The sequence below is a fragment of the Pelobates fuscus genome, chromosome 13 (assembly GCF_036172605.1).
Source record: "Pelobates fuscus isolate aPelFus1 chromosome 13, aPelFus1.pri, whole genome shotgun sequence".
NCBI lineage: Eukaryota > Metazoa > Chordata > Amphibia > Anura > Pelobatidae > Pelobates > Pelobates fuscus.
In genome coordinates this window covers 10,781,045-10,793,869 of record NC_086329.1, presented here as the reverse complement: position 1 = coordinate 10,793,869, position 12,825 = coordinate 10,781,045, and the positions used below count along the sequence as shown (strand labels likewise).

The window sequence follows — 12,825 nt, the reverse complement described above, 5'->3', positions numbered from 1 at the left end:
GACCATCCGTTCCTGGCTCAAAGAAGCAAGGTGAATTGTTAATGGAGGACTCACCTAAGAGTTCTGACTTGACGGGGCAGGAGAGCTTACACTTTAATGACCATTGAAGTGATCCTAAAAAAACACTAGTTAAGTACACATAGGGATCTGGGAAAAAGCGCAGGTAACTTTTTAAAAAATACAATAAATGTAATAACTTAACTCTGAGAACTATAACAACTGCATCTCAGAGTCGTTGTTATGGTGTTTAGATGCACTAGGTGCAATATTTTCTTATGTTTTGGAACAGTTTAACCTCAAATACTAATTCCAATATCTCCACTCTCTGCTGCCACAGCTTCCACAAAGAAAGATTTCCCTGGGCGCTGGTGATAGGCTGAAAGTGGCAGCTGGCTCTCATTCTATGACTGGCCACCAATCGAAAGAAATGCTTTAGAAATACATATATTAAAAGTAGATGTCACACTGTTCTTAGGGATAAAGGTAAAACACTGCAGGGACAGAATCTTTACCCAACCTCCCCCCCCCAATACATTAAATGAGAGCCCAGTTCTCTAAAGCGTGTTAGCTTGCTGTGTGAATCGTGTGTCCTATTTTTACATTTTGTAAATAGTGCAGATTTCAATAGAAATTGACACTTTTCTAAATTGACCTGGTTACACCCCCTTACTGTCAAACAGACAACCGGTCTTGTTACTTCCTGGTTTGTTTAACTCAGGGCAACTACACTCAAAGAGGCAGAAATTACCCAGAGCACCTGCCTTGCAAAGACTTCTCATTGAGCTGCATTGGGAAGTCTATGATTGGACAGGCACAGAAAGTCTGGGCGGAGTTAGACAGGGAGGGGCTTGCAAAGGCTGCAGACAAGAGAAATGCAGGATTTGCAAGTTGTTTTTAGATATGCATTTTTTTTTTTTTGTAATTAAATGCATGAATGTTTTGATTTGGGATATATCTACTAAACAGTGACTTATCTATTTTGTATTTGGGCAGTAGAGTGTCCCTTTAGCTGTAGTAGTACTGGTGCTGATGTTAAGTGTCCCTTTAATTATTCTATAAGAATAAAATGAAAAGAACAACAACAATTTGCAATGAACACATGTACAAAACACAGAGGAGCACAGCATTTCTTTGCTACAACTACGACACCCCAAACCGCTGACAGACTGCATTCTAAACTGAGTTTTAGGGGTAAAGTTAACGTGACAGTCACTTAAGTTCTTCACAGATATAGAATCGATGGATAACATATTTGGAAATCTAACATTTCTTAACTACACCCTACAACTGTAACACTACAGTAACCAGTCCGATGATATATTCAAACATAAAATACGGTAACGTCACAATACAATTGGTATAAAAAAGGAAATGTACCTGTAAGCAAGGTCGACAGCAATAAAGGCAATTATATAGACGGGTCTAAGGAGCGCAGTAATTTCGTAAGTATCCTGGGCCTGAAATGTAGCAGTCTCTGCTGCAGAGTTGACAATTAACGAATATTCCCCGATACATATTGTAACCCACCCAAATATAAATATCATCACCGTTCCTCCAGTATTGCTGTACAACAACTGTATTCTCGTCGGTAAAAGATACCAGGTCCCCAGTCCGCATAACACCCCAGCAAAAATGGAATGAAATACAAGATTTACTACGAATTTCTTGCCCGGAATTATAAATTTCACAGTTTCTATGCCAAGGCAGCTAGAGAAATCGTACTCGTCTTCATCGGTTAGGGCACTTTGGTTTTGCAGTCTTTCTACAGTTGATGTCTTGCGTCTGGCATGTTGGTTTAATAGCTGGATAACAAATGCTGCGATGAGCATTAATGCTCCTGAGAGTACCGCTGTGTAATAGTCTTCTAGAATTGCGACTTCGTACAGCACAGTACCTACACCTCCCAGTACCCATGGTGTCAGAAACAGAAGGATCTGATTGATGTAAATATAAGGAGGGGCACTGTACCCCAATTTAAACCGAGGACCCCCTAGAACAGTCTGTGGAAAGCGCTTCCAAAAGAACTCCTGCTTATAATCATTTAGCAAAGGAACATCTGGACCCATTCTTCTTAATCAGAAGTCCTGGTAGGGAATCATTTCGCACACAGTGGAATTGGACCTGTATATACACACCGGTAAATGCACACATAAATTATAAAGCGATGCAAATATTAAGCAACAAACATATAAATGTATGAAAGCGACATAGAATTCTAAATAATCTATTTATATAATAAATGATTTAACCCCTTAAGGACCAAACTTCTGGAATAAAAAGGAATCATGACATGTCACACATGTCATGTGTCCTTAAGGGGTTAAAGCAACATGGGCCTTGTAATGACGAAATTATATTCCTTAAAGCGGATGTGTCCCTTTTCTTCCTCGTGCCGGATCTCAATACCTGGGAGCAGCCATTTTGTTTTTACTGATAGATTATGGGTGAATCTGATTGGTAACTGAAACAGAACTTTGGTTTAAAGGAGCACTATAGTGCCAGGAAAACAAACTCGTATAAAACTCTATGGTGTTAATAGGTCCCCCCCTACTCTCAGGGTCCCACTATTGCCGGGCTGAAGGGGGAGGAAGGGGTTCAAATCTCACCTTTCTCCAGCGCCGGGCTCCCTCGGCCCTGGGGACTCTCCTCCCTCTTCTGACGTCAGCGCTGAATGCACATGCGCACATTTATTCAGTCCATAGGAAAGCATGGACGCTTGCGTGCTCTCACTGTGATTTTCACAGTGAGAATCGCGGAAGCGCCTCTAGCGGCTGTCAATGAGACAGCCACTAGAGGCTGGATTAACCCTATTGAAAACATAGCTTACAGCTGCAGGGTTTAGCCTAGATGGACCTGGCACCCAGACCACTTCATTGAGCTGAAGTGGTCTGGGTGCCTATAGTGGTCCTTTAAGCTCCGTATCTTGTCACCTTGACTACTTTACATGAGGAAAAGTAGTTCCAACCTTTTCTTGTGTGTTTTTGAAAATTAAAGCGTTAAGAAAAAAAAATAAAAAACTTCATGAAAAGAGATTCAGAAAGAAAGAGCTATAGAAAAGCAAACTGGATGAAATTTATTGTTACAGATCCGCTTTAAAGGGACACTATAGGCACCCAGACCACTTCGGCTCATTGAAGTGGTCCGGGTGCGATATTACTGTCCCACTTACTCCTGCAATGTAAATCATTGCGTTTTTTGAGAAACTGCAATAATTACATTGTAGGACTAAGACTGCCTCTAGTGGCTGTCAATCAGGCAGCCACTAGAGATGCTTTCTAGTTGCTAACGGACCTTTGGTCGCCTAAATGACGCTGGACGTCCTCATGCTGTATGAAATCCCCATAGGAAAGCATTGAAGCAGTGCTGCTCCAATCAGCATCTCCCAATAGGGTCAATAGGCAACGTTCAGCTGAACTCCAGTTCTGCATACAGTGTAACACTGACACAGGAAGAACTCCTAGTGGCCGTCTGAGTGACTGCACCTAGAAGGGTTACCAGGCACCCAATCAGTCCTTACATTAAAACCCCTGCAGAGACAGGCTATAGACACCAGTCCAATTACATAAGCTTTATACTATACATTAAGCTGTAGTTGTTCTGGTGACTATAGTGTCCCTTTAACATAACTCAGCTGAATGAAAGACATAAATATACTTTCACGTACAAACAACCCTTTAAACATATTCAAGAGAATGAGCGATAGAAAGCAACGCATATAGAGTATACTGGCAGGTACATTTAATCCCTTTAACATATGCGGTAGAATGAGAGGCAAAACAAATGGAATGTACTTGCAGCTAAGGAAATCCCTAGCCAGGAAAGGATCAATTCTACTGGGAAAACACAGAAAAACATAAACACAAGAACAGTCGGAAATATAATGATCAGAATTACCAGCAAAAAGAATGGATTTTCTGCTTTGATTGGCATCACAAGTTTGGGATTTCCTGAAATAAATAAATACAAAAATCAGATAGAAATCAGCGAGTAATTAAATCACAGAAAAAACGATTATCACATTTTTTTATTCTTCTTATTTGTGTTTTTTTTTTTTTTTTTTATGAATTAGTGGGAGAGTCCGATCTTAACATTGAACAGCTCTAAGCTTAAATGGAAAACTATAACATGTAGAGATTTATTTTAATTCTTCAGGTATTTGTATTTTTGTGGTGCATTGCAAGTTTCACAGATGAACAGAGACAGTGCAAGGTATCACTAGCTTGTATTAGCTTGTAGAGTACAACATGTCTGATTTACTGCACTTTTCCATTTTTATGTAGATTAGAATATCAAGGTATTCCTACTTAGACATACTGTACATAGAGTAAGGTAATTAATGGCAGACTGCTAATCACAGGCTAAACATGCTGAGAGGTTAATAAAACGTATGTAGGTTTGAGTGATGCAAAAAGAGGTGGGCTGCTTAGAAATCATATAGCATGGATAAGCTTGTACATGTAAAATTAAACAAAAATATGAACTGGGCACATGCTGAAGGTGAGCTTCGAAGCTTTAGGTTTCTGCCAACGGTTACAAGGTCCCATGAGGTGGAAATTGTAGAGACAGGACCCCAGCACTACATGCCACTCGAGTTAACCCCTTTTAGCCTATGCCCACAGGGTATACAGAACTGTCCAGCATGGGGGACCGACACTCTTGCTTGGTAAGGAGATGCCCAGCCTCAGATGGCATGGGGGGCAACTCAGAGGTAACTGCAGTGGTCTCTTCATGCAGCTTAGGACAAGCGCCCGTATGCTGGGACACGGCACTCCACGTCTGCGGTGGGCAGGACGTCGGTCCGCAACTCGCTTCCTCAGCTGGTAGTGCTGTTTCGGCGGCTTTCGTCGCTTTAATGTAGTCGGGTTAGTGTGGGATAACTTTCGGCCCTTAGGAGGGTTCCCAGGCCGCTCCATGGTTTACTCTTGTGTGGCCTTTGCTTGCCTTGCACGGTTGAGCAGCATGGCCCAGAATCTGTCGAATATGGCTTCCAGAGTATCCGTCACTCTGGTACTAGGGCCTGAGTCAGGCTGTGGTAGTTTCAGACCGCGTGTTGTTGAGCCTGGTATATCCGTCATCTTGGGTGTCTCCGCTCCCGTTCAGCTTGGGAGTTTTGCAGGGCCCACAGATGCGTCTGAGATTATGGCAACTCAGATCTTCGGGGACTGGGACAACCCCCACGGTCTGCGATTTGGGAGTGCCCGCTTGTCAGCCAGAGAACCGGGAGAGCGGCCGTCTCTCCTCAGCTCCCACCCGTACAGGTCGCCGGTCACGAATTGGTCAGCCCAGCACCGGAGAACCGTGAGTCGGGTATCCCCGGGTGCAGTGCAGTCTCCTATTTACGAAAATTGCTTGTAGCAGTCGGTATGATCGGGTGGTCGGGCGATGAACCCAGAATCTTGGCTCCAGACTCAGGATCTCTCGCCATGCACGTCTAGTCCGCTTGGAAGTCAGGCTCCAACCCCCTCTTCAGGTTTGTTTGTTTTCTTTTAGACTTGCGCCCCCCCCCCCTTTTTTTAAAAGGACAATCTCCTATGTGCAGCTAACCCACCTCTTCTGAGAACAGTTAATGTTTCTCATAGAAAAGCACTGAGACCTAGAACGCTGGGCAGCTGTCACTGCATCCCACCAATCTAATGCATCTCTTTGAGAACCAGTGAATTCAATGATTGCTATTAACGGTCATCATGCGGTGCGTGTTGACGCCAAACGCGAAGTCCTTCAAAAAGGTTTTCAAAGAAGTGTCTCAAGTCAGTGTTTTGGTTTAGCCAAAATGTAAACTTTGCAATATCTTACAAACAGTAATGTTTTACATTGTCAGACAAAATGGACGGGGTCTATGCACCAAATGCAATTCATTGAGATGAAGTGGTCTGAGTGACTTTAATGAAGTGATCTGGGTGCAGTTGTCCTGTCATTTTAATTATTCAAGTTTAATCACTGCCGTTTTGTAGAAACAGTAATAGGAAAATTTCAGAGTAAAATACACCTCCAGTGGCTATCTTCCTGACAGCCACTAGATTAGCTTCCTCCTGGAACCAAATGCGGCTTGTAGTAATATTTGATTGGAAGAAGATGGTGTTTGGCCGCGCGTGTGTATCCCCAATCCAATACTTCTCTCTGAGAAGCATTGGGCTGGACGGGAACTTGGAGGACATGAGCAGGCATGCGGACATCTTTGAAGGTGGAGCTGGTGGCTGCAACCGAAGAGTCTCACTGCTGGAAATAAGATCATTAATCATTATTTCATTATTTAAATAACATTTTCTTACTAGCAAAGGGGGAGGGGGGGATCCAGGAGAAGTTGTGTAAAGTTTCGATGACATTTACATTTTGTCTATTAGAATGAGTTCATCCTAGAATTGAATCTAGACTCTCAAGGAAAGATTACACTTTAACATTTCAACCCACTTCAAGTCACTTTCTACATAATAAAACAATATTGTTCTAAACACATCTCTTAGCCAACAAGTTAGTCTTACTTTTAAGAAGCTCAAAAAAATTAGAACTTTAGAAACATACCTTAAATCAATCATTCTGTGCTGGAGCAAAAAATAAAAAAACGCAATTTTACTCCAATGTTTTTATTAAATGCATCGAGGCTTTTAAATTCCCCCTTCTCTTCTGCCTGAGCAGTTTTTGGTTACAGGTTTTGAAAAGTTTTGTATCCGTTCTCTGAAAGTTCCCTTAGTAATTGTAAACTAAACACGTAGCAACCCTCAAACACAGTCACAGGACACCAGATATTCAGGTGACTGCCCTGTGAGTCAGACTTGTTTGCACTTTTCCAAGTGAGAGTGTTAACCCATCAAGGACAAAGCCTAATTTGGCTTGTTAACAAAACACGTTTGTAAACTTACACTTTTACTACTTTTGGTTCATTTGTACCATACCATTGTTGATATACCCACACTCATTTATTTTTTTAATAGGGCTTTGATATAAAATATCTATAAATATGTTCTTATTTAATTAAAAAAAATGTAAAAAAAATTCCCCCCTAATGGTTTTGTCTCTAATAATACAGTGTTTCCCCAAAAATAAGCCCTAGTCGTTCGCTAATCTACGTTCGGGAAAGTTTCCTGGAACATAGACTTGCAGGATTCCATGCCCTAGTGAACTGGTCTATGTTCGGGGGAATTCCTTTCTAGCACACGTTTTTCCCCAATATAAGACATCCCCCGAAAATAATCCCTAGTGCGTTTTTCAGGGGAAAAAGGAATTTAAGACCCAGCCAAATTTCGGGGAAACACGGTATGTACACATGTCTCAACTTGATATTGTAATTGTAAGATTAACTTTTCACATGATTTAATATTTTTGGATAAACCTTTAAAATGATTTAATATTCATCAGGGTATTATTGTATTACCTTATTGCCGTAATATCCATGATATCACTATGTAATCTATTACAATGGAAAGAGCGGGAGTTTGACAGACGGCCACTGCTATTATTTTTTTTTTGTTTATTTAACAGTTGTATGCATTGAAGCAGGTAGCAATAACTATAGCTGAAATAAACATTTTTGTTGCATACACTAAGTATGACAAAATAAATTTTTAAAAATGGTCAAATAATCTGCGTATGAGTATCTTTTTAGGAAGCTGTAGCAGGATTTGGGAATAGCTCAGAATATAAAGCGGTTTGTATATCAACATATTGCTCACCTACATTAAAAGGACACTTCACACACTGCATTTTCCAGAAAGTGCCGATTTCAATATAAATTGCCCTTGTTACTCCCCCCGGCTGTTAGTCAGACAATTGGTCCTGTTACGGTTAGCTCAGTGGAGCTAAACTCAAGAGGCAGCAATTGCCCAGAGCACCTGCCTTGCAAAGACTTCTCATTGAGCTGCATTGTGAAGTCTGTGATTGGACAGACACAGAAAGTCTGGGCGGGGTTAGAAGGGGAGGGCTTGCAAAGGCTGCAGAAAAGAGATCTGCAGCTATTGCAAGCTGTTTTTAGCTATATCCTCAATGGAAAGAAATACATACACCGTGTTTCTTTAAGCGTAGTTACACCATGTATTATAATTGCAAATTGCCCCTGCAGCCAGCTAAGAATGTCTGTACTATATCAGAGGCCTCATACTCCAGGCCACCAATTGATCACAGGAAGCCTAATACAATTCCTCTCAGCCATACTTCCCAACAATGGGTGGCAATGGAAGGGTTAATACAATTGATGGCGGTATTATAGATCTACATCAAGCATCCTTTCAATAGGGAAATACATCATAATTTAAGTGGGTTTTTGGAACTTCCTTATTAGAGAGATTGTAACGTAAGATCTATCACAGGGGAAATAGCCAACAGAGCTAAGCCTTCACTAAACTAACGAGAAATAGATCGACTTCGAGGTCGCTATCTATAATAGGAAATAGAGGAAAGGAAGGCTTCAAAAAAAGCTATCACAACCACCTTGTCTCACTTATAGTGCTGTCCACACTTAGCCAGGCCGTCGAAATGCTCACTAAGTAAATGAAAGCTGGAGGCTAATGTGGAAAAAAAACATTGAATGAGGGAGAGTCCTTCCCTGCTGTCTGCTATAAATGCCCTCGATAAGGCTTCCCCAAACTCCAGCCCTCCAGATGTTGCTAAACTACAACCCCCATGATTCTATGAATGAAATAGATAGGCTGAGAATCATGGGAGTTGTAGTTCTGCAACATCTGGAGGGTCGGAGTTTGGGGAAGCCTGCCCTAGATAGACCCCATTAGAAAGTTTCCCCTCCTAAAATGACATCATCTAGGTTTCCAGGTGTTGTTACCGTTTATTTCATTTAAGTGGCCTCCTGCATTCTGCTACCCTCCTTACCCTATTAGGATTGCAGAGCTTAATAGCTCCTTTAATGGATTATAGTTTATGTGCCTCTTATGTTCCTTTTTAATATACTTTAATAAATTGTGGTTTAATATTTTTCTTACATACCTGTAGGGACTTTATGTCCACAGGCCACCAAAGTGTACGGTTATGTTCTATTCTGTAGTGCTTTCAATAGACATTGAATGACAACACAAAGAAAAATACACAAAAATAGCCCTAATTACGGTAAACTCCGTTATGTATTCGACGTGTGCATTAATGCTTTTCAGCTGGGAGAGACAAAATCAAATTCCTTTTAATTTTGTCCTAACTAAATGGATCCATCCAGGATTTACCTGTGGAGTTTCATTCATCGAGGAGCACTGAACAGGCGGATCCAAGAGGATCAATCAGGACCGGCTTGTTCCTTGTGACACCCAGACACACCGTTTTGACTCCCAAAAGAAAACGCATACCGTAAAGCCCTGCGCAACAAGAAATGTGCCGATTGTGTGATGTCATTATAGTTTATGAATATTATTTACTTTGCAGGGCTATAAGAAGGGGCTGAAAGCGTGACACGTATTATAACCAAAATGAGCGTCAACCAGAATATATTGTTTTACTTTTTTAGGAAAGCTTACAGCGCTCAAATAGAATGTTAAAAATATGTATATATTGATCTGTTTTCTATATTTAGAACACTTTGTAAATCAACGTCCATTAATTGTGAGTTATGTTATATGTTATGCTCTCTGTAATGTAAAAGTGATCTGAAAACCAAAATTCTAGTAACACATATCACTTTGTAACCTGGATAAATACTGAGGTCCATGTAAAACATGGTATCAATTAAAAATGCAAATACAGAAAATATTACTGCATTTCTGTAACCGTACGATGTCAAGATGCTGGATGCTAGTAACTGGGACCGATTGGTCACCCCAACAAATTAATTACCCTAACAGTCCAAATAGCCCATTGTGTTCTAATACAATGTAATTACAAACCCTATTGCATATGTAATTAACCCTCAAAGTAAATCAGCCCCCTGTTTCCTACACAATGTAATTAACCCTTACATTGCAATCCTCCCCTGTATACCCAGTGTAATTAACCCTTACATTGCAATCCTCCCCTGTATACCCAGTGTAATTAACCCTTACATTGCAATCCTCCCCTGTATGCCCAGTGTAATTAACCCTTACATTGCAATCCTCCCCTGTATGCCCAGTGTAATTAACCCTTACATTGCAATCCTCCCCTGTATGCCCAGTGTAATTAACCCTTACATTGCAATCCTCCCCTGTATACCCAGTGTAATTAACCCTTACATTGCAATCCTCCCCTGTATACCCAGTGTAATTAACCCTTACATTGCAATCCTCCCCTGTATACCCAGTGTAATTAACCCTTACATTGCAATCCTCCCCTGTATACCCAGTGTAATTAACCCTTACATTGCAATCCTCCCCTGTATACCCAGTGTAATTAACCCTTACATTGCAATCTTCCCCTGTATACCCAGTGTAATTAACCCTTTCAGTACAGCCAGACCCTTGTACACTTCATGTTGTGTAGTTAACCCTTGCAATGCAGGGCTGTGTAGTTAACCCTTGCAGTGCAGGGCTGTGTAGTTAACCCTTGCAGTGCAGGGCTGTGTAGTTAACCCTTGCTGTGCAGGGCTGTGTAGTTAACCCTTGCTGTGCAGGGCTGTGTAGTTAACCCTTGCTGTGCAGGGCTGTGTAGTTAACCCTTGCTGTGCAGGGCTGTGTAGTTAACCCTTGCAGTGCAGGTCTGTGTAGTTAACCCTTGCTGTGCAGGGCTGTGTAGTTAACCCTTGTAGTGCAGGGCTGTGTAGTTAACCCTTGCAGTGCAGGGCTGTGCAGTTAACCCTTGCAGTGCAGGGCTGTGCAGTTAACCCTTGCAGTGCAGGGCTGTGCAGTTAACCCTTGCAGTGCAGGGCTGGGTGATTAACCCTTGCAGTGCAGGGTGATTAACCCTTGCAGTGCAGGGTGATTAACCCTTGCAGTGCAGGGCTGTGTAGTTAACCCTTGCAGTGCAGGGCTGTGCAGTTAACCCTTGCAGTGCAGGGCTGTGCAGTTAACCCTTGCAGGGAGTGGAAGCCAGCCTGGTGAGTTGGTTTACTGTCTCCCTCCAGGAGGGCCTGCTCCATAGGGCAGGACAATGAGAGGGTTAATGACAGGAGGGACCATAACCACCGCCCGGGAAGGTGTACACAGGCCGCTCACCGTCATGTGCCCAGCTCTCCATCTTCCACTCACCCGGAATCCATTTGGTCTTCATCTCCCTCCTCCATCCACAGAGCAGGGTTAGTGCGCGCTCCCGGGACTGGGGAAAGCGCGTGCCCGTGTGAGCGCACAGAACGCGCATTGATCGCCTGCCCCCCGCCCCCCCCAGCAGCCAGGCCGGGCGCGTGCACGAACCCCAGGATTACCCCGTGCGCGTAACCGTCATCACACAGCCATGTCCATAATAACACACACACAGAGCCGGGTACACAGCCATGTCCATAATAACACACACACAGAGCAGAGTGCACAGCCATGTCCATAATAACACACACACAGAGCCGGGTACACAGCCATGTCCATAATAACACACACACAGAGCAGAGTGCACAGCCATGTCCATAATAACACACACACAGAGCCGGGTACACAGCCATGTCCATAATAACACACACACAGAGCCGGGTACACAGCCATGTCCATAATAACACACACACAGAGCCGGGTACACAGCCATGTCCATAATAACACACACACAGAGCCGGGTACACAGCCATGTCCATAATAACACACACACAGAGCCGGGTACACAGCCATGTCCATAATAACACACACACAGAGCCGGGTACACAGCCATGTCCATAATAACACGCACAGAGCAGAGTACACAGCCATGTCCATAATAACACACACACAGAGAGCCGGGTACACAGCCATGCCCATAATAACACACACACAGAGCCGGGTACACAGCCATGTCCATAATAACACACACACAGAGCCGGGTACACAGCCATGTCCATAATAACACGCACAGAGCAGAGTACACAGCCATGTCCATAATAACACACACACAGAGAGCCGGGTACACAGCCATGCCCATAATAACACACACACAGAGCCGGGTACACAGCCATGCCCATAATAACACACACACAGAGCCGGGTACACAGCCATGTCCATAATAACACACACAGAGCCGAGTACACAGCCATGTCCATAATAACACACACACAGAGCCGGGTACACAGCCATGTCCATAATAACACACACACAGAGCCGGGTACACAGCCATGTCCATAATAACACACACACAGAGCCGGGTACACAGCCATGTCCATAATAACACACACACAGAGCCGGGTACACAGCCATGTCCATAATAACACACACACAGAGCCGGGTACACAGCCATGTCCATAATAACACACACACAGAGCCGGGTACACAGCCATGCCCATAATAACACACACACAGAGCCAAGTACACAGCCATGTCCATAATATCACACACAGAGCTGAGCACACAGCCATGCCCATAATAACACACACACAGAGCCGGGTACACAGCCATGTCCATAATAACACACACACAGAGCCGGGTACACAGCCATATCCATAATAACACACACACAGAGCCGGGTACACAGCCATGTCCATAATAACACACACACAGAGCCGGGTACACAGCCATGTCCATAATAACACACACACAGAGCCGGGTACACAGCCATGTCCATAATAACACGCACAGAGCAGAGTACACAGCCATGTCCATAATAACACACACACACACACACAGAGCCGAGTACACAGCCATGTCCATAATAACACACACACAGAGCAGAGTAAACAGCCATGTCCATAATAACACACACACAGAGCCAAGTACACAGCCATATCCATAATAACACACACACAGAGCCGGGTACACAGCCATGTCCATAATAACACACACACAGAGCCAAGTACACAGTCATGTCCATAAT

The 12,825-nt window shown here is 43.1% G+C and overlaps 1 protein-coding gene across 3 annotated transcripts in view; it reads right to left on the bottom strand.

Annotated features, from left to right (window-relative positions):
- PCNX4 (pecanex 4) overlaps window positions 1-11,195 on the bottom strand; it is a 36,490-nt gene extending 25,295 nt beyond the window's left edge. Inside the window, exons 1-3 of one of the 3 annotated variants that reach the window (XM_063440057.1) lie at window positions 11,058-11,195; window positions 3,895-3,947; window positions 1,378-2,121 (exon numbers count right to left, since the gene is read on the bottom strand). In XM_063440057.1, the coding sequence (XP_063296127.1) occupies window positions 1,378-2,066 (689 nt within the window). In that variant the 5' untranslated portion in view covers window positions 2,067-2,121; window positions 3,895-3,947; window positions 11,058-11,195. Of the gene's footprint in view, window positions 1-1,377; window positions 2,122-3,894; window positions 3,948-6,519; window positions 6,760-11,057 lie in introns of those variants that run through there. The other 2 variants (XM_063440056.1, XM_063440058.1) reach the window with 2 other exon arrangements.
- Between the last annotated feature and the right edge of the window lie 1,630 nt (window positions 11,196-12,825).